The sequence below is a fragment of the Colletotrichum costaricense genome (assembly GCF_030867565.1).
Source record: "Colletotrichum costaricense strain IMI 309622 chromosome Unknown Scaffold_9.1, whole genome shotgun sequence".
Classification (NCBI taxonomy): domain Eukaryota; kingdom Fungi; phylum Ascomycota; class Sordariomycetes; order Glomerellales; family Glomerellaceae; genus Colletotrichum; species Colletotrichum costaricense.
The window spans coordinates 796,476-820,420 of record NW_026848238.1 but is presented as its reverse complement, the minus strand read 5'-3'; the positions used below and the strand labels follow the sequence as shown (position 1 = coordinate 820,420).

Genomic DNA, 23,945 nt, shown 5'->3' with positions numbered 1-23,945 from the left:
TTTGCTTGGTTTGCGAGTTTCTCGGTTCCGTCGAGTCTGGGGTGCGTTCGTTTGGCGGGCGGCGATGATGGGATGGCGTTTCCGAGTCGCGGTCCCTGCGTGGGCGGTGCACCTTTGTCCAACACTGTCGTCTGGAGTAAGAAGTGGTTGTTGACCTGGTGCTCAACGGTGATCGAGGATTCACTTGGATGCGCCGACGATGGGACGAAGTCGTGGCGCTTGGGTTCTCGTTCACTCTTGGCGTTTGCTCGCTGCTCTGTGTGTGTGGTCTGTGATATGGCCCTGTTATTGGTGGTATTTGGTGATGCAACAATTTAACTCTTGTGTTCCGTTGTGCAGTGGTGGAATTATCGCTGTCGTTGCTGTTGTTGTTGCTGCTGCTCAGCTATTGCCTTTCTTCTCCTTGTTTCAATCTGCGAACCTGGTGACAGTGACGTAGCGCGCGAAACATGGAGGATCTGCTGCAAGTGTCGAGCGCTGCTTCGTCGTAGCATCCGGTACCAAAGAAGGCGGTTCGTCGGGAATGCGCCGGTGCAAGGGCCGCAAGTTTCCAAACCCGAGTGTTTCTTTCGTCGCAGTGCTGATGTGCTGTGCCGATGGATGGTGGGTTGAAAGGTAAGGTACCGGTGGCTGCGCCGAGGGGGTATAAGCCGAATAAGAGACGAATAAACAGAAACGAGAGGACTGCGAAGAAAAAGGATTGCGAGAGACCCAAGGCACAGACGGGGTATAGGAAGCCAAGATATCGTCCTGCTACAACCTGCGCCTCCTTTGCAAGAGAGAGAAAGGTGATTAGAGTGTGAGAGTATGTAAGAGAGCGAGGATGAGTGAGAGCAGAGTGAGAGAAAGATGAGTAAGTTGCGAGTGAGCTGCAATGCAATGTCCGAGGACGAGTGACGACGATGGGGGACGGATGGGATGGGACGGATTCGGGGAGGGTGGGAAAGGGTGTGTAGATATTGGGCCATGCTATGGATAATGGAAACACTGCTGTGTACTCCGTATTCCCACAAAGAGCGGGTGTGGATGAGATGGACACCACACTTCTCACTCACTGGGCATATTCACCTGCTCAGTCACTCACTCACTCACACCCACTGTGGTGGACTGGGGATGGGGATGGGGAACTCTGAACGGGGACGGATACAGCAAGGCAAAAGATAGCGCACGCGCGCGCTCGCCGGGCAGGTTCAAGGGTGGATGGACTACGGAGTACTGGGCAGCGAACAGGATGTTTCCTAGGTCTGGAACCACCCAATTCAAGGAACAAGGAACATGGCGGCACCAGGAGACGGAGAAGTGTCAGCCAGGTCTAGCAGATCATGGTTCCTCTATCTCTCTCCCGTCCCGTCTCTGTTTCTCTGTACCTCTCTTTCTCTCACTCCTTCATCTGCTTCTCATGCTCTTCACTTCACCTGAGATCCCAAGTGGGAAAGATGAACATGATGGACGCACACGCCCCTCCGTTCAAACTTCGACCCCATGCATGGCCCCAAAAGATAAGGTCCAACTGCCTCTGACTTGGCTCTCTCTTTTTTGAACAACAACCCCAGGCCACGCGGTGTGATATGGTGTACACGTGTAAGGTACTCCGTAAAAGTGAGATAGTTTCCGGGGTTGCAAAAAAAGAAGATGGTACCCGCAGAGAGACACGGACGGCTATCTCATCAAACGCACGCGCGCACGTCTGGGATCAAGCAAACAAATCGACCAGGGTGGTTGGCAGACGGCTAGACACACTTTTGACAGCGAGCCCTTCGAGGTTGGAGATACGCACTGATGATTGACAGCTGGTCAAGCTACTGCGTAGAACAACAAAGCAGCTCCGTCCCCAGCGTTAAGGATCCATTCATCGTCTTCAGCTGGTCCGGTTTGAATAAGTCCCAGTTCCAGACCACGTCCAATCCGCATTCAGAAACTGTTTGTGAACACTCTAGAGTCTAGTGCGGCAGTGTATTACTGGATGCCGGTGTAGGGGGTGTGAATTTGTCCCCATATGGAAATACGAGAAACTCTTGTATTTTTGTAATGAGTAAACCCCAACTCGCAGAAGGTACGTTGCAAACCACAGCTGTATTTCCCGGTGTAATTTTCCCACACGTTATTTCTTTTGCTGGTCCGCGGGGCCTTGGTTTTCCTCTGGTCAAATAGCGATGGGCTAGTATGTAAGCCGCCTGTTTTTCAATGTGGAGGTCGCGGGATTGGATGAGAAAGATGTGCCCGCCGCCCGCCGCCGTCTACTGCAGTATCCTTACCTAGTAGGCACTGGACTTTGCGCTTGTTCCCCGGAGGAAGCCAATCTTCGAGATGGACGGCTGACGGACAGTATCAAACATGAGGAACAAAGATGAAGTCTGCGGGGAGGAACAAAGCAATGGCAAGATCAACACCAACCGGACTGCGGCATCTCGCCTGCTAGGACTCTTCCGAATTCCCCCAGGTCCCCTTTCCCCCTTAAAAGTTTAAACAAAACGAAAAAGCTCGGGCTAAGAGACGTTTGACAGGTGAGCTTCCGACAAGGCCACTCCCTGAAGACATTCCCCCTGGTGGGCAATGAGAAAAAGCTTCGCGGTCTGTAGGTAAAAGCCGACACGGAGAGCATATTGAAGCTGACGTATCCTCATCATCAAAAGCGACAAAGTCTCCGTGTCCCTAAACTCTACGATCCTTCCGATGGCCTCAGTCCTTAACATGCGCGGTTTTTCTGCTGGCTTTCGCTGCTATGGTGACTCCCTTCCGTTCGCCGCCGCTTCAGACAAACCCATCCTCCGTGTCTCTCGGCGTTGCTTGTGGAGCAATTCTTAAAATTGGGTACTGCTCCTCGTCTCTCCCGGGTGACGAATAAAAATCACATCAGGGGAAAAAAAAAACGCCCGAGTCGCAGCAGAAGAAGAAACGGCAAGAGGGTTCTTCCCCGTCAGGGGCACGCAGCAACGAGGCACACGACACGCAGCGCAAACAGGGATATTGTCCCGGGCAGAACAGCAGAGTACGAAAAAGGGAAGAAAAAAACCCATGGGTAAGGAGGTACAGAGCAATTCGTACTCCGTACCTGCAAAACGTGGATCATTCTTGTTCACCCCACCACCACTGACTGGCCCCGTAAGGATGACGATGATGTCGTTCCTGGATCCTTCTTTTCTTTCTTTTTTTCCCGCTCTTTTTTTGCGGTCCCGCTCGCGCTATTGAAGACGAAGGGTTCAGGGGTTGATGGACGGCCTTGACGGCTCATACTCTGCCCCATTGCGTTGCCTGGGGAGAAGAAGAAGGGCTGTACCCAATCATCGGATTATCGAATGGGTTGCTAGACGCGCGGAAAATGAGGCGGAAATGTATCACTGTGAGAAAAAGAATAATGGAAACAAACTTCGTGAGATGAGATGACAAGAGTCAAGTGAAAAAAGTTTTGGGCCAATTTAAGATTCGTCCGAATAGGGCAATGCTTTACTCTATTGGCTCATGAAAAAGTCAAATAAGACGATAACTACACCCATCCACGTCGAAGGATGAGAGAGAGAAAAGTGGCTTCGTGTTATCTGTACCCTCGATATCGTGGCTGATGATCGCAAATATGACAGGTGAGCTAGCAGCCAGGAATATGATTGATTGACGGATTGAGTGAGTGAGTGAGCGAGCCTAGATAGTACATAGATACTGATACTGTATCAGTGTATCCGTAGTTCGCATGAGATGAGACGCAATGCAACGGACTTATCAGCGAGAAAGAATTACACCGAGACCGGCGTCAGTTCAGGGAAATGAACCCTCCCAGAGTTTGAAGCGATGCAAAGCCTTCGAGCAAATCATCAATCTTGTTCTCATCTTCCTTATCGCAAGAAAATAGCCCCCAATAGGCGATGGTCGGTCAATGTCACAACGTAGCGGTAGCCCCCGCGCTTGCGCTTACTTCCTTAGTCTCCGGCCTGCCATCTCATCCCCAAAAGAGGACGGCCGACGCCACATGTTTGCTGTCCGGAAATTCTGAAATTCAGGCTTTTAGAACACCCCCTTCCGTTCGATCACCTACTTGAACGTCCACTGCTAACGGCGGTCTGGGGCTGGGAGGCATGGGCTGAACTACGCATGCGGACCCAAGTGAGTCCACGTTTGACGACCAAGTGCTCCATCTTCCTTTTCGTTGCTGGGCACTCGAATGTCTCGGCTGTTCACTCTGGCGTGCGTGCGTGCGGCATCTGGGTAAAGCAAAAAGGTCGCAGAATCGCCAGGAGAAGCCGAGCCGGCTGGTTGCTCCGGAGCAGCATGTCTCCCAGGCCTCCGGAAACCTTGGCCTACATCACGGCAACGGGCATGAAGAGCAAAAGATGGGACTCAGAGGGCTCCAGACGAGTCCCCCAAGCTTCCCAAGTCCCGGTAGCCGAGAGTTCCCCAAGGAATAGCGGATATCATACGCTTGTAATTGGGTCTCACTCGCCCGTCACCACATCTCCATGATCTATCCAGAGCATCCGCATGATGCGTCTCTTCCTCCGCAGAATCCGAGAGACGCCCTGAAACCCACATATCAAGTTCCCGAAACCTCACGACACACAAAGGAGCGGGAGAACCTAGGGTCACCGGGCCCCCAATTCTATGCCTGTGAGAATCGTCCACTTCCCACTTTCCCAGCTCCCAAGTTCCCAGCAAGTGCAGACAAAACCCGACATGAGGGAAAATATCCTCCGGTGCCGAAGGCCGAAAAAAAAGGCATGGCAAGGGGGGAGAGGAGGAACTAAACATGCTAAACTAAGGCAACAGATGCTCAAGTGGGCAAAAGGCACGTCCGAACCGCATACCCGCCCCCCGTCCGTCCGTCTGAGCGTTTCTCTTAGTCCCATGCCCGTCTACGCTGGACAAATCGTCATCCTGCATTGAAGTCTCCAGATTATAGGGTAGCGTTGTTCGTTTCCCATCCTGTTGGAGACTTGGAGTTGACAATAGCGACGGTTAGTCCCAAGACACCATTTACAGTAGCGCCGATTCCGGCCTCCCGTCTTGCGAGTTGCCTTCGTCTTGGCGCCCAACCGGGGCACGATATCTCGGCCGTGCTCACCGCGGATAGCTCACCGCAACAATCGTGAACCCAGATCTCGATCTTCCCATTCTCATACAGGCAACCAAGACCGTCAAAACCTACCTAGGGGGAAATCCAAGTCGCAGAAAGCTTCGAACGCTGACACTCGGATGCGTTTTTCTTCTGCAACCACCCATGTAAGCCGGACCTAAACATAAGGTAACCATAATGGCAAAAAAAACTTGATCTCGTTTAGACTGCCCCCTCGTGATCCAACCAGCGACCCCAATACCACCCCTCAGACTCGAGTCGAGAGAATTAAGCCAGCCAGCCAACACACCTCCCGGGCGCACCTCATGCAGCCACGCAGCCACAAAGCCACGATCACGCTGGCACCAGCAGTTCGCAGCCCGTAGGTTCGCAGCGGGGACGGCGTCGTGGCGTCGTGGCGCGACCACAACCACCCCAGACGCACGCCGCGTGGCTTTGCGCCTCTCTCTCTCCGCATGTTCCCATTTCTTTGGTGTCTCTATTCCACAAAGCAACGCTTCCACAAGGTGTAGAACCCATTGAGGAATGCAAAGAGTGAAGAACGCCCCCGGATTTGCGCGCCTACCTGTCGTTCTCTAAACTCGCCTAGAAACATATCCAAGCCGTCAACAATGGTCCATCGAATTGGGTGTACAAAGAGGCAAAGCCCCAAGACTCTGTCGATGCTTGGCTGTAGCCATACCACACAAGCCCATCATAAGCGTGAGTAAGTACACTCACACCACCCGCGCCGCAAGTCGAGAACCACATCGATTTCGTCGGCCAAGGACACCATCATCCACCGGTCCGCCTGCTTTCGGCAACGGCACTCTGCCAGCATTGGCACATGGAAAGTTGATGAACCGCAAATGGACAGTGACCCATGAGCTTGTCTGAATGCCGTTTGATGTGTTGAATGCCATTCTTGTGTCTTCTGGGCCAGTAATCCCACCCCGGGCCCCAAATCTTTTGACGAGACCGAATCCGTCCCTCTTCAGAGTAAACTTGCCCGGCACTTCAAAGAGGCGGCCCAGTCGCGCTGCCGTGCTTCCCCGCGAACACGTTGGAGAAGCTTCCACAACACATTCCGAAGCTTCCAGTCGGCTACTGAATGGAAAGCACTCCGGATGCAATCGCTAGAGTCGAGGGGAAACACAAGCCTTGCTTTACCTACAGATGTGAGGAGACCAACCTCTCACACCGCAAAACTTTGGCCTCGCTCCATGCCAAACCAACACCGGACCCGACCAACCCGCTCCCACCAGCCCGTGCCCTCCGCCACGACGGCCCTCTCTTCGGAAGGGAAATTCCGATGCGGTTCCTCTTGGGCGCCTGACTTCTCTCTAACTCTCTTCATCCTTCTCTCACGGGCAGCCGCGGTCGCGAGCAGATCGGGATCGGTGGACATGTCATCGATTCAACTTCACTAATACAAGTCGTAGCACTTACAAAATACCCCTGCCATCCCGTTCGTCCAAGAATGTACCAATGCTGCTTTCAGTATGACAGTTCGCAAGCAGGATGACATGGCCCGTCGTCCAAACAATGTCCAATTTGATTACCTACTCCATACTGCGTACACCTTTGAGGTAATTAACCCACAAACTCTATTCCATCGAAATCAGAACGGGGGAGGCAACCCGGAGACCTGACTCGCAAAGAAAAACATGAAAGCCCAGCCGACCCGGCGTCCTGGAAACCTTGAACCCGGCAATACTATACCCATTGCCCCGGATTCCTCCAAAGGCTGAACCATGTTTTTCCAACGGTCAAGTCTTTTTTGCGGCCCCAAAATCTCGCCGCATAGTTCCGTGAAAATCGGTATAAACACATTTCCTGCTTCTCTCTACCACAACCAAGAACAGTTTCGTGATCCTTCCCCAAATGCCGCCATCACAATTACTTGAACAAAAAATGCAACGATAGTCACGTTCAAGTACGTGCGCGCAAGGAAAGGATCTCAATAGCGCGATGTTATCCCGTAGCCCGCAGGCCATGGAAGGCCGCCGCAGAGATAAGCGACGGGATCGTGGCGGCGGCCCATAAAGACCGAGACCAAGGAACCGGGGCGAGTTTGCGGTTCTCGCGCCCAGAGCCTTTGCAGGCTTTTCGTGTGCCCCAAACTCGCGATGCTTCTGTTCTAGTATTCGGACTTGGCTATCATGAGCTTGTGATAACGCCAGGTGGAGGGCGCAAGCCTTCCTACTTCCAACATCAAGTTTCCTCATTTCTTTCTCTATCGCAATCCACGAGTGGTCGAATGAAGATCAGGAGATTAGAATCCACCCGGCCTAGAAGTGTGTCTAATTTCACAGTCTGATAATGTCGTTCAGATTGCCTTGACAGATAACCGACGGGACACTCACACGCCGCATCATGTCCTCCCCGTAAATGAGTTCGCACATCGTCATGCAAGGTCCCGCCCATCTCATCACACCTGACAATCTCGGCAGGCAGTAATCCTACGGCACAGGAACCGTAAACGACCAAACGTCACGTCCAACGCGCGGCCGCGAAATTAGACGCGGCCGTATCTAGATGCCACTTTCACCCGCGTTCAAACCGCGTCGAGGGGGTGGGCGTGTATGGTTCTCCATCTCGTATCGACTCGATTCGTTTCGGTGTACATGTACCGGTATCTGCAGAACTGTAGTAGACCATGCCGTATCACGTCGCCGCCCGTTCGAGGAATAGAAGAAGAAAGAAGCGCGTCTCGTGCTTATCTCTTCATGCATGCCTCGGGCCAAGATTTCCGAGTTTTACTAGGTATGATACGTGAATACGCACGCCGGTGGCTGCAAGATGCAATCTCAACGTCTTTGCATAATGCCCGTCTCATCTGCGCTGCTGCACCGCGTGAAGCGTTGGCAGTGATACAGCCTGGAGAGACAGCAGGGTAACACCGGCCTGATATGTAGAAGCACGAGCAGAAGCAGCAACGGCATATGCGTCCCATGTATCTTGCGGCTGCTCATATCCTCGTCCATCATCATCCTTATCAAACGCTTGTCTTGCCTTGTTCAAGTTGCCGATGACGCCTCTCATCAAACACGATCACCGCTGGGCCGGTCATTGCAATTCGCTCGCTCGCGGCGTCGCGTGTTACCCCTCATACTAGGATGACATTCTTATTGTGATGCTTCTATCTCCTTGCCTTGATCCAAGCAGCGGCATGGTAGTGATCATTTACTAGCTTGCCAACTCGCTTCTGGTTTTGTATCCCATCTTGTCTGTCCGGGGATGTCAGGGTCGTGATGGCTTCTAATGAGCTGGTTCAGAACGTTTCAAAGGAGTTTAGACTGGATAACGCTGGTCACGAAAATGAGTGCCAGGAGCCCGTAACTGTCGGCAAGGATGACAAGTTGTACATTACGGTCAATTGATACTCCTTTGTGGGTGCTAAAACAAGGCAGAGAAGTAGGTTCAGAAGATAGAAAGAAGTTGAGGTTAAAAGACTGGCGCTATGGGAATCCGCCGTTCTCCTGAATCCTCTTGGGACTATTCTGTAGCTATGATTGTATCTGGGTTGATAACATAGAGTTGAGTTAGTGTGTACACGACCACGCAAGACTCCAGAACAACCATTGTGACACACACGAGGCTGTCAGCAATCTCACAGTCTCGTAGTAGAGTCTCTGTAAGTGTTATAGACAGATATCGGCGACGTAATGGGTAGTATACCCAAGGAAAGCTGGGTGATTGAAGCGGTATTCTTCTCCCAGGCTACTACTGGATATGTATGAATGTGGCGCTTGACGGTGCTAACTCGCTCGGTATTATTATTCAGAGCACTGCAGACCTGTGGTAAGTTGTCATACCCCGTACAAGGTAGCCACTGAATTGTTTTTTTTTCCCGCTATATATAGGTGGCATGTAGGACTGCAGACTAGCAACGGGGAAGCGGCAAGCACAACATCCGAAGCTTCGATACTGTTCATGGTAAGCGCCATTAAGGTACATGTCGAGCTTGTGATTGTGGATGTGACACAGATATGGAGATGCCTCTCAAACTGACAGAGTGATTCGACCGCCGGTGAAGAGGTAGACAATACAGGATAAAGTCGATCATATCTGGAAGACGAATGTGATAGGCAAAAAATCAGTATGAGAATACATCATGACAAGTAAGGTGCCGGCTACAAGGCCTTTGCCTACGCGTGAACAGTTACATGTTGTCTACCACAAATGTCAGCTCTTGTCGATGTAGCAAGATATGATTGATGATATAAAGCCATCGTCTCGAGTGCTTCGATATGGCATGTTGATCTTCTCCGCTCGTCCGTTTGGGAGTACCTCAAACCGCCTGTCTGGCGACTTGTCTGAGGCGCACCATCAAGAAATGCAAAGGCGTAAGAATCTTTCTTCCTCGCTTATCTCGCTATATTAGCTCGTGAGTTCTCCATCTTCCAAGACTTTGCGTAGACGTCTTCGGTATGAGCCTTCGAGACACTTCAGAAAGCCAGTCGCCTAGATCTTCCAACCCTAATGGCCAAACTCATGGCTAACGGCCGGAAGGCAAGTAGGAAACTTCTTCATAATTTCATGATCTGCGCAATGCTCTGGAATTTCACGGCTCTCTGAGCGACGTTGCTTGAGCTTTCAGATAAGGATTCTGAAATAAGGCTCTGTCTCCCCCGATCCTCGCTCCTTCCCATTTTGAAAACCTCAAACCAAACTTCGAAAACTTTCATTCTAGATAATGGCGCCGGCAACATGATCCAAATCAACAGGTCCCTGAAACATCTGAGGTTGTGTCGGATAAAAACCAAAGTGCCGCTCCCTCGGCAAGTCAGGACGACCTATACCCGGCGGCGGGCGGAACTGGTGGAGTCGTAAACGCGGAGACAAAGTCTATCCTAGCCGACCGGCCGGTCCCGGGTGCAGCCGGAACCGCATCCTATTGAGCCGTTCCGGGGTCACATGTTGGGCTTCCGGGGTTGGGGAGAGGTGAGAGAGGTCGAACCCCCGGACGGAAGGCCAGGTCCCAGAGTAGGAATGCCCAGGCCCGCGACTCAGCGAGGAGCGGGCACCAAGCCGGTTGGCTGCACTATCCCTTCCGGATGGACACCGATTCTGACTAGTCTCAACAGAAGAGTCTCTGAGCGGTGTGTGTCAGATGCATCAGAGCCTTTTAGCGGCCGCATCGAAGCAGCGAGTCGGCCAATAATGTCGGATTTGATTCCCTGATTATCACGAGAACTGACTTCTCTGCATGTGGCTTGCAGCTGGAGGGTGGTATCATAGCGAGCGCGCGTGGCAGGAAAAAGCAGCAATCGGGCACGTGTGCGATTGCACCGCTCTAGGTGCTCGGGAATGAAGCTGAAAGTGCGGGCAAGAATGAAGTCGTCGTGAATCCTCACCGATCAAGACGGCCGGGGTTAATGCCTTGGCTCAGGTGAAGTTGGACTGTAGTGGAATTCCTGCGGCTCCCTTTTCCATAGCTTCATGCATCGCAACGGGGTTTCTGTGGACGAACTCAGCTAACGGTGCGTTGTCTGTTGATGGGTTCATCCATTGCCCAGGTAGCGTTCTTTAGCGGCAAGATAGCATCATGCCGGTATCGGTGAATCTTGGGCATTTTTGTCATTATTGGAAAGACCAGACTGTCGTTTGCGTGGCGGTGGTAACACCAGAAAGTTTCACATATGGAGGAGCAGAGATAACGAAACAAGGGCGTTGCAACTGCAAGTAGGTTGCCGTGGGGAGATGCCAAAGTCTGGACAGCGGTGTGGGGGTTCAGCCATTCATAGGGGCCGGCGATCGTCGGTGAGCATGCTTGCTTGCCCCGGATACTGGTACGGAGCACGGATAGGTAGTAGTGGACTGTTGGTTGTGATTCAGATCATCAGATGAGGCGTACGTCGACTGCCGGCCGAGATAGGTAGGTGAAAAGAAGCGACCCCCGCGGGCCGTGCGGAAACAAACAAGAAGTGACTGTTAGGAACGTGATGTGACGCTGACCGACGTTGACGGTTGTCGTCGCCCAGTTCCTCGCTCAACGTCTTGGGCTCGCCTTCGTGGGTGGAATGTGGGATGCTTTCAGTCTTGGATCGATGAGCTGGCACAGCTGGCAAGCTTTGGACAATGCGTTTCTCTGCACAATGGACGGGTCGATTGCGAACTTCTGTGGCTCAATAGGCCCAATTGCTTGCTCCCGAAGCGGCAGTCGTCCGATGTTTCCAAGTTCCCAAGAAAACATGGCGTCAGTTGAGGTGTCGGGTAGTGCCTGATAGTGCAGCGCGACGACGACGAGTGACGCTCAGCGGGAGGCTTCCCCGAAAGGAGCCATCCCTGGTGAGGTCCATACATATTGAATGGCATGCCCGGAAGCATCGTGAGTTAGGCTGCTGGCATTGCAAAATGCTTCGGTCAGGTTTCCTAGCTAATCTCGGGGCTTGAATCGCAAATAGAACCTCAGCCACGCCAGCGCCTCATTACCTCATCTTAGCTATACGAGATCCCCGGGCTACGAGATTACCCCATGTCTTCAGAGAAATGCAGTTCCCTACAGTGGGCAGAGTGAGCATTCCTGGAAGCTGCCCCGTACTCTGGCAATGAGGGTGTCGTGAGGGTGACAAGAGACAACAGAAGCCTGGCCCTTCTGTTGTCTTTCCAAGGCGGGAGGCGGAAGACGGAGCGACGGTATGATTGTTGAATGGAACGCTGGGATGTGCTAGCGCCAGTGCAGGGGTATTTGATCGGTGAGAAGCTTCCGAGAAAACCAAGCCAAAAGGCGCCCTACCCTCACCCTCACCCAACGCGATGCGATGCAAAGGTAAACAGAAGGGGCAGCTGGACGCTGCTGAGCCAGTGGTGAGTGGCCTTGTGACAGAGCTCTCGAATCCATCGTGTGCTATCGAGGGCTGCTTAATGAGTCGCAGAGTCGCAGAGAAGAGGGCACAAAAGTCTAAGTTTTTGAAAGTTCGGCTGGCAGAAGTTTTAGCGGCTGTGAAGCGGCCTAGTTTGATAGGCATGGCCGCATTGGGGACAGATCCGGGGGTGAACAGACGCCATTTCCGTCAAGTCTGACAGGCTGTTATCTCTAGGGGCTCCTCTTCTCTCCATGTTATTGCATTGGCGTTGATTGTGGTGAAGGTCGAGATCGAGGCCGAGGTTGAGGCCGTGAGACGGAAGGCGGCGAAAGTTTGAGGGTGCTGGCACTAATGACCAACGTCTTTTGTCGTTGGCGGGCTCTCACTGCGCAAGCCAAGCATTTCTCATGGCTCTGGTGTGCGTCTGTGATGGTCTGGTGCCAGAGAGTCGTCTGCTGTGCTCAGCGATGCCCACTGCCCACACCTGTTAGTGCTCACCTAGTTATGCATGATGCCGCTGTGTGTTTGCTGTCGGGGCTCGAGAGTTGTAGTCGATACTCGAGTGCTCGTGGGCCCCCCAAGGGGAGAGCGAGGCTGGCCCAGGTTCCAGGCTAGGATAGCATGCACAATAACGGGTCATGGACATGGCTGTAATTCTCGGGTCGAGCTCGTCGTACTGAGCGGGACGTCTATGGAAACACATGTATCCGCACGGAGTAGAGGCAGACTCTGAGAGTCCGAATTGGTCAAAAGAGACGATGATGTCAGGGACCTTGGTAGACCGGTAGGTACGGATACGGATATCTTGTGGCGTACGGCGTAGATACTGGATTGCGACACTCTGAAATGCACGAATATCCGTATTGGCAATACTCCGTACCGGTAGAGGAGAGGCTGGAGACGTAAAAGCTGGTGTGCGGACAGTCAGCTGAAGCGTGGCTCGGGGCTCTGTTCCCTGCCCTGCCCTGGAGCGATCGCCTCCCAAGTCAGATCAGGTGGCCTTGGTGCCCACCTTATTATGTTAAGGGTACGAGAGAAAATGCGGGCAGAGGGGGGGAAACGAGAGAAATGGGTGCTCTGGAGGTGGTCTCTGGAGACTGGAGATGGACTGAAGACTGGAGATTTCGGGGAGTAGGAAACACAATTGCGTACTGTGACAAGTGGTATAACACGCGACCAAAAAGGACCCTTGTGGGCATCCCATCCGAGTATGTTTAGTTGAGCCGCCGATACGGTCAAGGTACAAAGTAAGGTCGGCAATCGATTAAATACTGGTGAGGTATCGTGGATATTCAGGGCGCAATTGTTCAATGGGCGGAGAGAGCGACGGGATCAGCATGTACCTGCAAGGTGTGGCTGGCTCCGGCTGCAACTGTGTTTGTCTCCGGCTGCTCACCTTTCTCCAGACCTAAGAGGAAGAAGTGGGAGCAATGGAGAGAGACACTGGACTCCTGGAGGATGTGCGTGCACACAACGGATACACTGCAACAGCGGGGAGAGCGGGCGGGGGCATTGTGCGACATCGGGCGTGTTTCTGACAAAGTCGAGTCTGGACTCTTTTTGAAATGTTTTAATTATTTACGCAATTGAGAGTATTAGGTAAGAAAGTCTGACTCTTTCCTTCTTGTCTGTTTCTTGCCTTGTTCCTTCCTCCGATTTCGTAATCTTGAGAAAGAGGAAGGCATGTCCCAGCACGTCAAGACTCAAAAAGCAGGTGCGAGTTAAGGTAGAGGAAAGAGCGGAAGGTGAGGGAAGGAACGACACCGACATCATTCATTCCACGGCATCGGTGACTGCCCTCGTTCCTGCCCCGCGAGAACACCCACAATACCCTAGGTAGGTACTTCGTACGATGTACATCACTCAGGTACCTGGCACAGTGTCTGGGGCTCAGGGTAAGGTAGGTACGTAGCTGTCATCCCACTCTGTAACCTGTCCCAACCCCACTACACCCTCGCATCCTCCCTGTCCGCGCCGTGGTCGTCAGTCTGCTGGCGGCGCTGGCCCTGCTTTAATCGCCATAAAAAGTACCTGCTTGGGTTCTGGAACGAGGTATCTTGGCCATCTGCTGAATGAAAGTGGGGTACTCAGTACGAGTCAGTACTTATCAGACTCAATCTCCGACAGCCAAATATGCCTCCAAGAATACGCAGCTTCACACATGTTCGCATGACTCCAAGGTACTCAGCAAGTATCGGAGACATCCCTATTCTCATTGTACTATAGTCACTCTATCCTGCTTTTGCGGCTTGCCCTCTTCCTCGTTCCCTGTCGTTGTTGCCGCTCCCGACTATCGCTGCCCTCCACTGCGTAGGTAAGGTAGGTACGAAGGTATTGTGCTCGCTGCTTCCAGCCAAATACGCCCTGTGACCGGTCACCGCCGCATGCCCCTTTGCATTCTCTCCGTCTTTTCCCACGATTGACACACAAGGGCTCAACCGAACAAGACGTGCCCGTACCTTACCTCCTCACCTCCGAGTCTTGTCCTCTGACAAAACTCACGATCTATCCGTCTTACTAACTACCTCCCTCCCTCCCTCCTCTCACACCCTCCTTTCTCTTCTCCTCCTCAACACCTACGCGCCGCACGGGCAGCGACAGCAATATCTATCTCTTCGCGGCATCGCCCAACCACAGACCAGCCTCTCCCACCACATCTATACTCTAGGTACTGCCCTCAACCGACACCGGGGCCACCTCTGCGTCACTCTTTCGTCCCATCACTCTCACTCTGCCCCTCGTCTCACTGAAAGAAGGGTTCTCCAACACAACCTCCCCAACCAACTTTTCCCATCCGGCCTGGTGTTCTCTGCCCTATCCAACTCCTCTCGTTCGGATCGACGCCTCGAAATTATCCTTTCGCCAATCCTTCCCCAACTCTCCATCTGCCGCCCTCCGCCATGGCTCAATCCACCGAGCCGCGGAGGCGGTTCGTCCCCGTTCCTATCGAGACCACCTTCGAGTCTGTACGTAAGACTACCGAGCAACAACCGCAATCTCAGCAACAGCAACATCAAACAGGCCCGGCACCTGAGTTGACTCCCGAACACACCCCGCGAACGCCCTCTCCCAATCCTTTCGAGCAGCGGATGCAGCAGCCGCCGCCGCAATTGCATTCTCTTCAAAGCCAGCCGGCACCGAGACGCCGCTTCGCTCCTCAACTTATCGAGACCTCTAGGCGCGCCCGTAGGGAGGGCGACGCTGGTCCTGCCACTCGCCCGACCGATAAGACCGACATCACACCCTACACAAATCATATCTACCTCCAACGGAACAAGTCGAGACGCAAGTTGAACGATGGCGCTGCTTCGCCCGCTTCCCAGACTCAACAGATTCAGAGGCAACCAAAGGGCGCACGAAGAGAGTCGGAAGATGAGAATGCAGGCACCTACATGTTGGAATGGGCTGCCATGGAGGCTGAACGCCAGATGCAAGAGGCTGCTCTGGCAGCGTTCCCCAACAGTCGCCCGCGTGAGGGAGGCGCCGCCCATTTCTACTTCAGAGAGAGCTCGGGAGACGACAGCACGCCAGAGAGCGTCTCACCACAGCAGACCGGTACTCAGGCCAAGCAAAGGGGCCGCCATGGCCATGCTCCCCGCCGCAAGTCTTCAGAAGTTGGATATTGGCAAAAGGAGATGCAGAAGCATGCCCAGGATCTGGCTGTTGCCAGAGGCGAGCACGCGCCTGTCTTTGACGATGACGACGACGAAAGCACCAAGAACGATTCCGAACTCGACAGGATGGAACTCGACACCCCGCCGGATCCCATGTGGTTGACGAACAAGAGGAACCACACCACCGACACCAGCTCCAAGGGACCATTGGAACCGATTGGCGAGAGTTTCATGCCGCTGATCGCGCCTGACCCAATCGCTACCCAAGATACGCGGCGCCCGGAGCTTCCTCCCCCAGAGCCGGTGAGCAAGCCCATTGGCGAAACTGGCATGCCATACATTCCGCCAGACGCGGCCAGCAAGCCTGCCCAGGTGCCTATCGCTGCACCTGCGCAGGTCGTTCCCGAAACTGGCTTCCGAAAGCCCCAAGGCGGATTTGGCCGCCCGTTCGGCAACTTCGGACTCCCTGCGGAGACGAGCGAGTTTCGCAAGATGCGCAAGGCGGCGTCCCCGCCGATGCTGGGCAAGGACCTGATTTTCCGAAAATGCCCCTCGCCGAAGCAGACCAAGCTTGAGCCGGACCACCCCTTCACCGAAGGCCCGACCGTCGAGGAGAGAAACAGGGATGCCACGGGCGAAGCCGGCTTGTGGAGGGGCTACTGCTTCCGGGGCAGCGAAAGCGATCAGGCCATTGTACCACCACATCTTCAAGGCCCCAGAATGCTGCATACACCGCTTCCAGCCGCCACCCCTGCGGACCCATTCGCCGCAGCCTTTAGCAAGAGCTCATTGACGGATGAGCCTGGATCGGACTATGCGTCTGCGACTCTGACACCAAACACAGCTGAGCACCGCGTTCGATCAGGCGAGGCCAAGGGTCTTCACATGCTCGCTGGCCTTGAGGACCGCCTCAAGCGCGAAAAAGCATTGGAGGAGAAGATTGCATCGGAATTCGACGACATCTTTATCACGCAGGTCTACAACTACTTGTCGCTGGGATACCCCGCCATGGCAAGGGCCTTTGACGAGGAGCTCGCCAAGATTGCTCAAGTCAGCGTCGAAGAGCTTGAAGCTGATGACGCGAAGCAGATGGCAAGTGGTCATTTGATGGAGCCGGCTGAGGCTGAGTTGGCAGAGGAGAAGAGATGCCCGAGATGGAAGGCGCTAAAATCCTACATCTACGAGTGGGCTAGACAACACCCGGATCTGGACAGCCTGGATTCCCTCGCATGGGGTGTACGAGAGAGACGAGGCAGCTGGGCCATTTAGACGGTCGACACAACAGTACGAGAGAAAAAAAAGCAAATGTGCAGTTTTTGACATTTCGCCATTAGAGACGAGGATTCAACGGGCAACACAGCATGGTCGAACCGAGCAGAAGAGCAGCATACTGGGTGATTTGATAGAGGCAGTGCGATTTCAATGAGGCGTTTCATATTGTCTCTCACCTTTCTCAACAGGGAGAACGTTTTTTGGCAGCAACCGGCATGATTTGGTGGTTTGATACAGGACAAAACACGAGGTGTTGAGGGCCTAGAACGATAAGAGGAGCTGCAAGCTCGCATTCTAGATGCTGCCTGTGGGGTCAAAGCAGGTGGAGAGGAACAGCATTCGGACACAAACGGGAATGGGCCGCAGCAACGTTGTGGGTCACGTCGAGAAGAGGATGCAGAGTGCAGATGCTCCCAACGCGGAGAATTTGAGGCATCAGTGAGGATGACAGAATGTGCACGAACCCTACCTTCAGGGGTGCTGACACCGCAGAGGGCAATGGGTTTTCAATAGGTACATTGGAATGCGAATTCAACGGCAACGGCCGTTTGATTTGACTCAGTATCTCGTTGCTGCTTCTCACTGCGGTGGTTTCTCACTGCGATGATGTATGCACGTTCATGTGACTGCTTTGTGAACATGATCTGCGCACAACACACATTGATGAGGTTACGAGTACTAGTGACGAGTGTGGAAGAGACAAACACATTCATGGGTGTCACAGCACGGTTCAAGACGAGGGCATTTCCAACAAAATAGCCTTCAGCCTAAGCTCGTTAGTCCTGAGCGGCCAAATTCCAACAACATCTTTCTAGCCAAGAGGTCTATAAAACGTCTCGTGTGTTGCTTGACACCTTACATAGCTCTGAACAATGAAACCATCTGCTATTCAACTGAGTAGGTTGAGGTCAGGGAAAACTTTCATGAAAGCTCGGCGGCAGGTGTGATATATTATGGGATGTATAAAGCCAAAGTTTGAGAACCTGCCTGAGCCTGGAACCGATGCCGTATACGGCTTTGCTATCGGCATCTGGGGCAGCCGCCGTTCGGTGCGGGGCCGGCGGTCGAAGCCCGTCTTTATTCTTTTACATTCTCGTTGGACTTTGGTGCTTCTTGAACTCCGAGTTAAGACGACACCATGCCCGACTTCTGTGATCCCAGTCACAATCAGCACTTTTAGTCCTTCTCTTTGACCCCTTCTTCCAGTCTCGTTCAACTTGAGTTGCCACTCACATCCCCTTCTGAGATGAGTTTACTCCTCTTAAACCTAACTCGTTTCTGGTGCAGAATTCGTATCAGTACGAGCATCGCCGTGGTATCAAAGCCAAATCAAGATCAAATGCTCATAAACTCGCTCGAAAGCAATTCAATTCCACAGATCCTATCATGACATCAAGCCTTTCTTCCAAACCCCCCAACAACATCCGCAAAACCCTCACACAAAGAACTCGTTGATCGTCTTAACAACCTCCTCGGGCGCCTGCTCCGGGATATAATGCCCACTCTCCACACTCCTCCCCTGAACCTCAACCCCCTCCCCAGCAACCTTCCTCCACTCGCCCACCGCATCAAAACACTTCTCAATCACCCCGTGCTTCCCCCAAAGCACAACAAGCGGCGTCCGCAACACCCTCCCCTCCCTTAGATCCGCCTCCGCCTCTTCGAGATCCAACGTCGCGCTCGCGCGGTAGTCGTTGCACATGGCGCCCACGGCCTCCGGCTGGCCCATGACCTGCGCGTAGAACTCGAAGTCCTCCTCTCTGAAGATTTGCAGGCCCGTGAGCTGGCGTCCGCCCATGAAGAGTTCGAGAAACTTGCGCGGCGCGGCGTTGATGAGGGTTTCGGGTAAAGGCGAGGGTTGGATGAGGAAGAACCAGTGGAAATACGCCTTTGCGAAGTCGAGGTTCGTGGTCTTGTACATCACCAGCGTGGGGCAGATGTCTAGGAAGATTGCCTTGCGGATGCGGGAGGGGAAGTCTACGCATAACTTGTGCGCGACCCTCGCGCCGCGGTCGTGGGCGCAGACGTAGAAGGAGGTGTCCTCGTCGTAGCCTAGGGAGTCCATGACGACGATGCAGTCCCGCGCCATGGCGGATTTGGCGTAGGAGGGGACGCCATCTGGTTTCGAGCTGTTGCCGTAGCCGCGGATGTCGATTGCGATGACGGTGTAGCGGTCTTTGACGGCGGTTGCGACGCTGTGCCAGATGTGGTGGCTTTGGGGGAAGCCGTGGAGGAGGAGGAGGGGCGGGAGGGGGGAGGTGGTTGCGTCGCCGCTTTTGATGCCGTGGATTACGACGTCGGGGGAGGTTTGGGTTGTTACTGTGAAGGGGGAGAAGCCTTCAAAGGTCGTCATGGCGTATTGTTATATCGTATTTGAGTTGATATAGATATGATGGTTGAAGATTGGATCAAGTAGGTTATTTAGTATCTACGTCTTAACTTTCTGGAATTGTGTGAGATGTCTGCGATGCAGTTTCTTGGGGTTTATAATACCAGGATGGAAGTTGACGCCCTTTGCGATTACATGCGGCTAATATTTGACGCGGAGTAAGGTAATGCGATGTGACGCCACGACTTGCCCGCCCACGTTTACTCATCTTACACGGCCAAATGTCGATTTTCCCCGCTCGCGCTAAGATCGCTGACAAGACGATTAGGATGACTGCTTTACGCCGCCACAGCGCTATGAACACGAAGGTTTATATCATCGGGATAGTGCGTATTTTTCCCGTCTAGACATTTTGAGCTCCTAGATATCGGCTAAATTGAACAACCGCGGGTTCTGAGAAGCCGAACGCATAGTTTGGAGAGCCAGAGTCGCACTGTTATCGACTTCCATCTCCCACATTGCAATATGTCTCTTAACCACAACGCACGACAGTCCACTTCGAAGCGAACCTCTGGGATCTCTCAGGTGGGGGAGAGAGCCTTGACCGTTCCGATGCTTTTGTTCCCAAGAGACCCAACCACACACAAGACCCATCCCTGTCCGACCCTAATCCACGTCATGATCCACTATCTACGACACACAAACATGAGCGCCTAGGGCTCGTCAGATTGTCATCCCCGCCTCAAAGCGGGTTGATTCCACGGCGTTGTGGCAGAGTGGTCTAATGCGCAAGACTAGAAATCTTGTTCCTTCGGGAGCGTCTGTTCGAATCAGGCCAACGTCGAATTATTCTTTTGCTGGATCCCCAGATTCTAATTTTTGTAAGTTTTGTTGAGATGAGTGACTTGCTCGTGAACTTTCATGACCTTGCTGTTACCCAGGGTGAGCGGTGCCCTCAGATATAACTCGAAGAAGTAACGGAATGAATGGTTACATGGTTGGTTGAGATCACGGCCCTCACCCTTGAAATCCCCGAAAAGAAAACCCCCTCCCAATCTCGTCACCCTCCTCCATCACAAACGTACTCGAGCCAGTATAATAAGCCTGTCCACTCACCTCAACCCTCCAAGCCCTCCTCCCACCAACCTCAACCTCCTCCACGGGCGTCCCTACAAAAGCCCCGCGATCCCCGCCAACACTCCTCGATACAAGACTGTGATATGTCCACGACTGGCCCAGTTTCCTCTCGCCCCGCGCAGCAGCTAACGCAACACGCGCCTGCACGACTGAACCCGTTGGACTCCGATCAATTTGCTGGTCGCCGAAGAAATACAGCCCCGTCTCCGCGCCCGCGCAGCCTTGTGCTGTAGGGAGGACGTTGTTACTACCTGTGTCGGTGACCATGATGCCGTAGAGATACTGCGAACCCGGAACCGTCTCGTCGTCTGCGGGATCTTCAAGGCGGGCGCGGAGGTCTGCTGAGGCGTTGAAGGCTTGCTTGAGCTTCTTGGTTGCGTTACTGAGGCCGCTGACGTCCGGCTTCGAAAGAGACGACGGAAAGCCCAGAGCCGCAGTGGAGACGACGGCATAGAATGCACCTCCGAACGCAACGTCTATCGTCACGGCTGCGGCGTCACCTAGCTCCGGCCAACCTAGATCCCGCGGGATCGGAATAGAGAGATCGACAGCCGTAGCGAAAGTCGGCACAGAAAGAAACGTAATGCGCCTTCCCGTATCCGTCTTCCACCCCGAGATGTCCCCGGTGCTGCCATCCACATCCACCCTCACAACAGGAACCGTAAGTCTCACCACCCCAACGGGCGCATGCAACCTGACCTCCACCGTCTGCCGCTCCTCATCAACAACCAGCTCCCGCCGCCGCGGGAAGACCGTCTCGTCCGCGCAGTCGACGAGGAACCTGCCGAGCGCGAGGGTGGCGTGCCCGCACATCGCGCCGTACCCCTCGTGCGTGAGGAATAAGGCGCCCATGTGCGCTTCGCCAGCGTCGACGAGTTCTGTGTGGGGCCGGAGGACGGCGCTGTACATGTCCGCGTGGCCGCGCGGTTCATAGATTATGCTGCGGCGGATGTGGTCGTAGTCGGTTTGGGCGAGGGAACGCTGTTCGAGGAGGGTGCCGCTGGAGGAGTGGAATTGGTCACCGGTTAGGGGATGGGGTCTCTCATTGAGGGTGAAGGTGGTTTACTCGTGATGTGAGAGATGCTGGTGGAGGTAGACTTACGGTATGTCTGGGTAGCCGGCGTATACGATGCGCGCCGGCTCTCCGGCCGTGTGCATCTCCACGGTCCGGATCTCGGTGCCCGCGAAGGGCGGTAGGAAGGATGGCAGGCTCATGATGGGTGAGTCAACCGAAGATTCGTAAGTTTGATGCTCTCTATAAGCCACGAATTCCACTTGCTGTCAAGGTTTTTGGGAAACCTGCACGGGGGATGATGTAGTTGCAAGAAAGGGCGCAGCGTCAGCCGCTGACATCCGCTTCGCAATCCTCCGAGTCGGGCCCCACCTTTTCCGGCCGCGGGTTGCCGATGTCGGGGTGCGTCCACCGTGACGGCGGCGCCGGAGCGAGTGCATGTCGGCATTCCGTAAATCAAGGGGTGTCTCTCAGTGCACATATCGAATACCAGAAGTCCTGGTGAACAGATCCTGATGAACAGAACCTGATGAACAGACAGGCTACTCAAGACTCGAGATGATCAAAACCCATAATGCTTCCTAGCAACCACGGGCAAGATCAAGCTCAGATTAGCAACAAGCAGCTCGCTCACAATTTGGTCAAACATGAATCACTCAGGCAGGACGATGTAAACATGGCTTAAGCAATCGTATCGATTCCCTTGAGAGACCCTCACTTCTTGCAGTCAAGCAGCACGCCTTTTCAGGCGCCAGACTACCCAACAACCACCACGTTTCGCTGCCGCCATCTTTGCTACTAGCTAAGTCCTGAGCTACCCTCAATGGAGTGAAGAGTCATGTTTTGAGATTGCATCTTCTGCAACGGGGTTCAAGTGTTGAGATGAAAACTCGGTTTCGACTTCTCCGACACGTGCCTTGACCTGCCGTTTGTCTCATATAGGTATTGATCGCTGGTGGCCTTTCGTGGGAGAGGTTCTGTTATAGTTCACCATCACGAACACCTACTGCGTTTTGGGATGTCGGGGTTCATCACAAATATGCTCACACTCAACAGCTCTTTGCCTCTACCAGGTTATACGGCGGCCAACTAAGTAATTGGTATCTGCGGCTGAGAACCAACTTATGATGGTAGCGTATGGTGTTGGCAGAAGGTAAAATAAACCCATTCTCGACAGCTTGAAGCCCCCAATAGTATTTCCTTTTGGTTCTGTAGTCGTATGCGAATTGAGAGGAGAGATCTGCTGCATAGTCAACATGGTATGAAGAGGCTCGCTCAAACCAAAGTCTCTTGGGAAATGAGCCCACAGGCTTGTAAGCAGAAGAAATCCGTGATCTCCCCTCCGCAACCAAGTAGTGACCGCCTTAGGGACCGGGAAGACCCTGACTCAAATAGGCCGCCGTGCGAGCCATACGGCTGCGAACTGATCCGACGTTCACAATTACCAAACTCTGGTTCCGAGCTTCCGCACTCAACTTCGGACGCCCCCCTTCAAAGGCTGGAAGTGGTTTGTTCACGGGGGCCTTGAGACTCGCCGAATCGGCAGCGGTAGCGATATCGACCACTCTCAGTGACTTGCTCACCCTAACTGTGACTGGAAGCCGTAGACCCCTTACTCGCCTCGGATTCTCCCAATCCTGCTCTTGAACAAACGCTGTTTATCCGATGTTTCTGAGGGGATGTAAGTGGCGATTTGACAATGGATCGAGGCCTCCGGTTCTAGAAGCTGGTGTTGAAGAGATTGACAAAGACGAGAGGGTCGATGAGGGGGCGAGTAGTCACCTGCAAGTGATTTACGCACTTTGACTAGGGCGATGAATGCTGTCACCCTCAAAAGTATCTCATTTCGAGAATGAAGATATACTAGTGCAACCATTGTGAATTGACGAGAAGTGTCAGCCTCCCGCCACCCGACACGGGCAGCCTATTGAATCGGAATCAAGAGTCCAGTCTATTCCCGTTCATAGGATTGTATCCTGCCCCGAAGAAGGCTGCACCCTTGAAGCCAATCGCAGCCCTACCATCTTACGCTTACACCAACCATCGTCCTCACCTAATTACCCAGATCTCACGCACACCACAAGTCTATTCATGGCCACAATCCTCCTTCCCCTCATCTCACACCTCTCTCAGATCAAGTGAAGAGTCCCGTAAGACTAGCCGCAATGATCCTAGTACGAACGGGATCGTGTTCCGCCGTATCAGGTTCACGGCCACATTTCTGACAAGACTCACGGGCTCCTGCAAGATCGTCTGCGGGTGAAGCCTGGAGCTGAACACACATACCTTCCCTCTGATGCATCGCCGGCCCGTCGGTAAGCCCTGTATCCCAGTCTTGCCCATCATGATCTCACTCTACAGTACCTGCTCACTCAAACACCCGAAAATCTCGTACTCTAAACCCATACCATCGAAGTACTGACAAACCAGACACGATTCATCCACCATTCTGAACTTCTGGTCCAGGCCTACACGCGTGGCCTCTCCCCATTCGAACTTGCATGATCAGCACGACAGATCCGGTTCACGAATCTCGAGTCCAAACTGGGAGTGGGGTGGGTGTATGCACCACCGCACGACCTCATGTGCAGAAACCATTCCACATAACGATCCGAAAATCTCACACCAAGGCTACTAAAATGTAAAAAGGTCACCTCCCTCTCCTCCTGCCCGTCTCGGGCGTCGGGAAACTTTGCTAGAATGTGACCCTCCTTTCTTCTACGTTGTT

At 53.5% G+C, this 23,945-nt stretch overlaps 6 protein-coding genes across 6 annotated transcripts; 2 read left to right on the top strand and 4 right to left on the bottom strand.

The window, feature by feature from the left end:
* Positions 1 to 347: 347 nt before the first annotated feature.
* On the bottom strand, positions 348 to 968 carry CCOS01_09106 (uncharacterized protein; the record flags this gene model as incomplete). Its single annotated transcript, XM_060457266.1, has 1 exon — positions 348 to 968. The coding sequence occupies one exon, from the start codon at positions 966 to 968 to the stop codon at positions 348 to 350; it is 621 nt and encodes a 206-aa protein (XP_060311966.1).
* A 3,198-nt stretch (positions 969 to 4,166) lies between these two features.
* CCOS01_09105 (uncharacterized protein) lies at positions 4,167 to 4,262 on the bottom strand (the record flags this gene model as incomplete). The annotated part of the gene is made up of 1 exon (XM_060457265.1): positions 4,167 to 4,262. One exon carries the CDS (start codon positions 4,260 to 4,262, stop codon positions 4,167 to 4,169), a length of 96 nt encoding a protein of 31 aa, XP_060311965.1.
* Positions 4,263 to 4,448: 186 nt separating this feature from the next.
* Positions 4,449 to 4,733, top strand: CCOS01_09104 (uncharacterized protein; the record flags this gene model as incomplete). Its single annotated transcript, XM_060457264.1, has 1 exon — positions 4,449 to 4,733. The coding sequence occupies one exon, from the start codon at positions 4,449 to 4,451 to the stop codon at positions 4,731 to 4,733; it is 285 nt and encodes a 94-aa protein (XP_060311964.1).
* A 10,020-nt stretch (positions 4,734 to 14,753) lies between these two features.
* CCOS01_09103 (uncharacterized protein) lies at positions 14,754 to 16,736 on the top strand (the record flags this gene model as incomplete). Its single annotated transcript, XM_060457263.1, has 1 exon — positions 14,754 to 16,736. The coding sequence occupies one exon, from the start codon at positions 14,754 to 14,756 to the stop codon at positions 16,734 to 16,736; it is 1,983 nt and encodes a 660-aa protein (XP_060311963.1).
* A 1,438-nt stretch (positions 16,737 to 18,174) lies between these two features.
* CCOS01_09102 (uncharacterized protein) lies at positions 18,175 to 19,092 on the bottom strand (the record flags this gene model as incomplete). Its single annotated transcript, XM_060457262.1, has 1 exon — positions 18,175 to 19,092. One exon carries the CDS (start codon positions 19,090 to 19,092, stop codon positions 18,175 to 18,177), a length of 918 nt encoding a protein of 305 aa, XP_060311962.1.
* A 993-nt stretch (positions 19,093 to 20,085) lies between these two features.
* CCOS01_09101 (proline racemase) lies at positions 20,086 to 21,420 on the bottom strand (the record flags this gene model as incomplete). Its single annotated transcript, XM_060457261.1, has 2 exons — positions 20,086 to 21,205; positions 21,308 to 21,420. 2 exons carry the CDS (start codon positions 21,418 to 21,420, stop codon positions 20,086 to 20,088), a joined length of 1,233 nt encoding a protein of 410 aa, XP_060311961.1.
* Between the last annotated feature and the right edge of the window lie 2,525 nt (positions 21,421 to 23,945).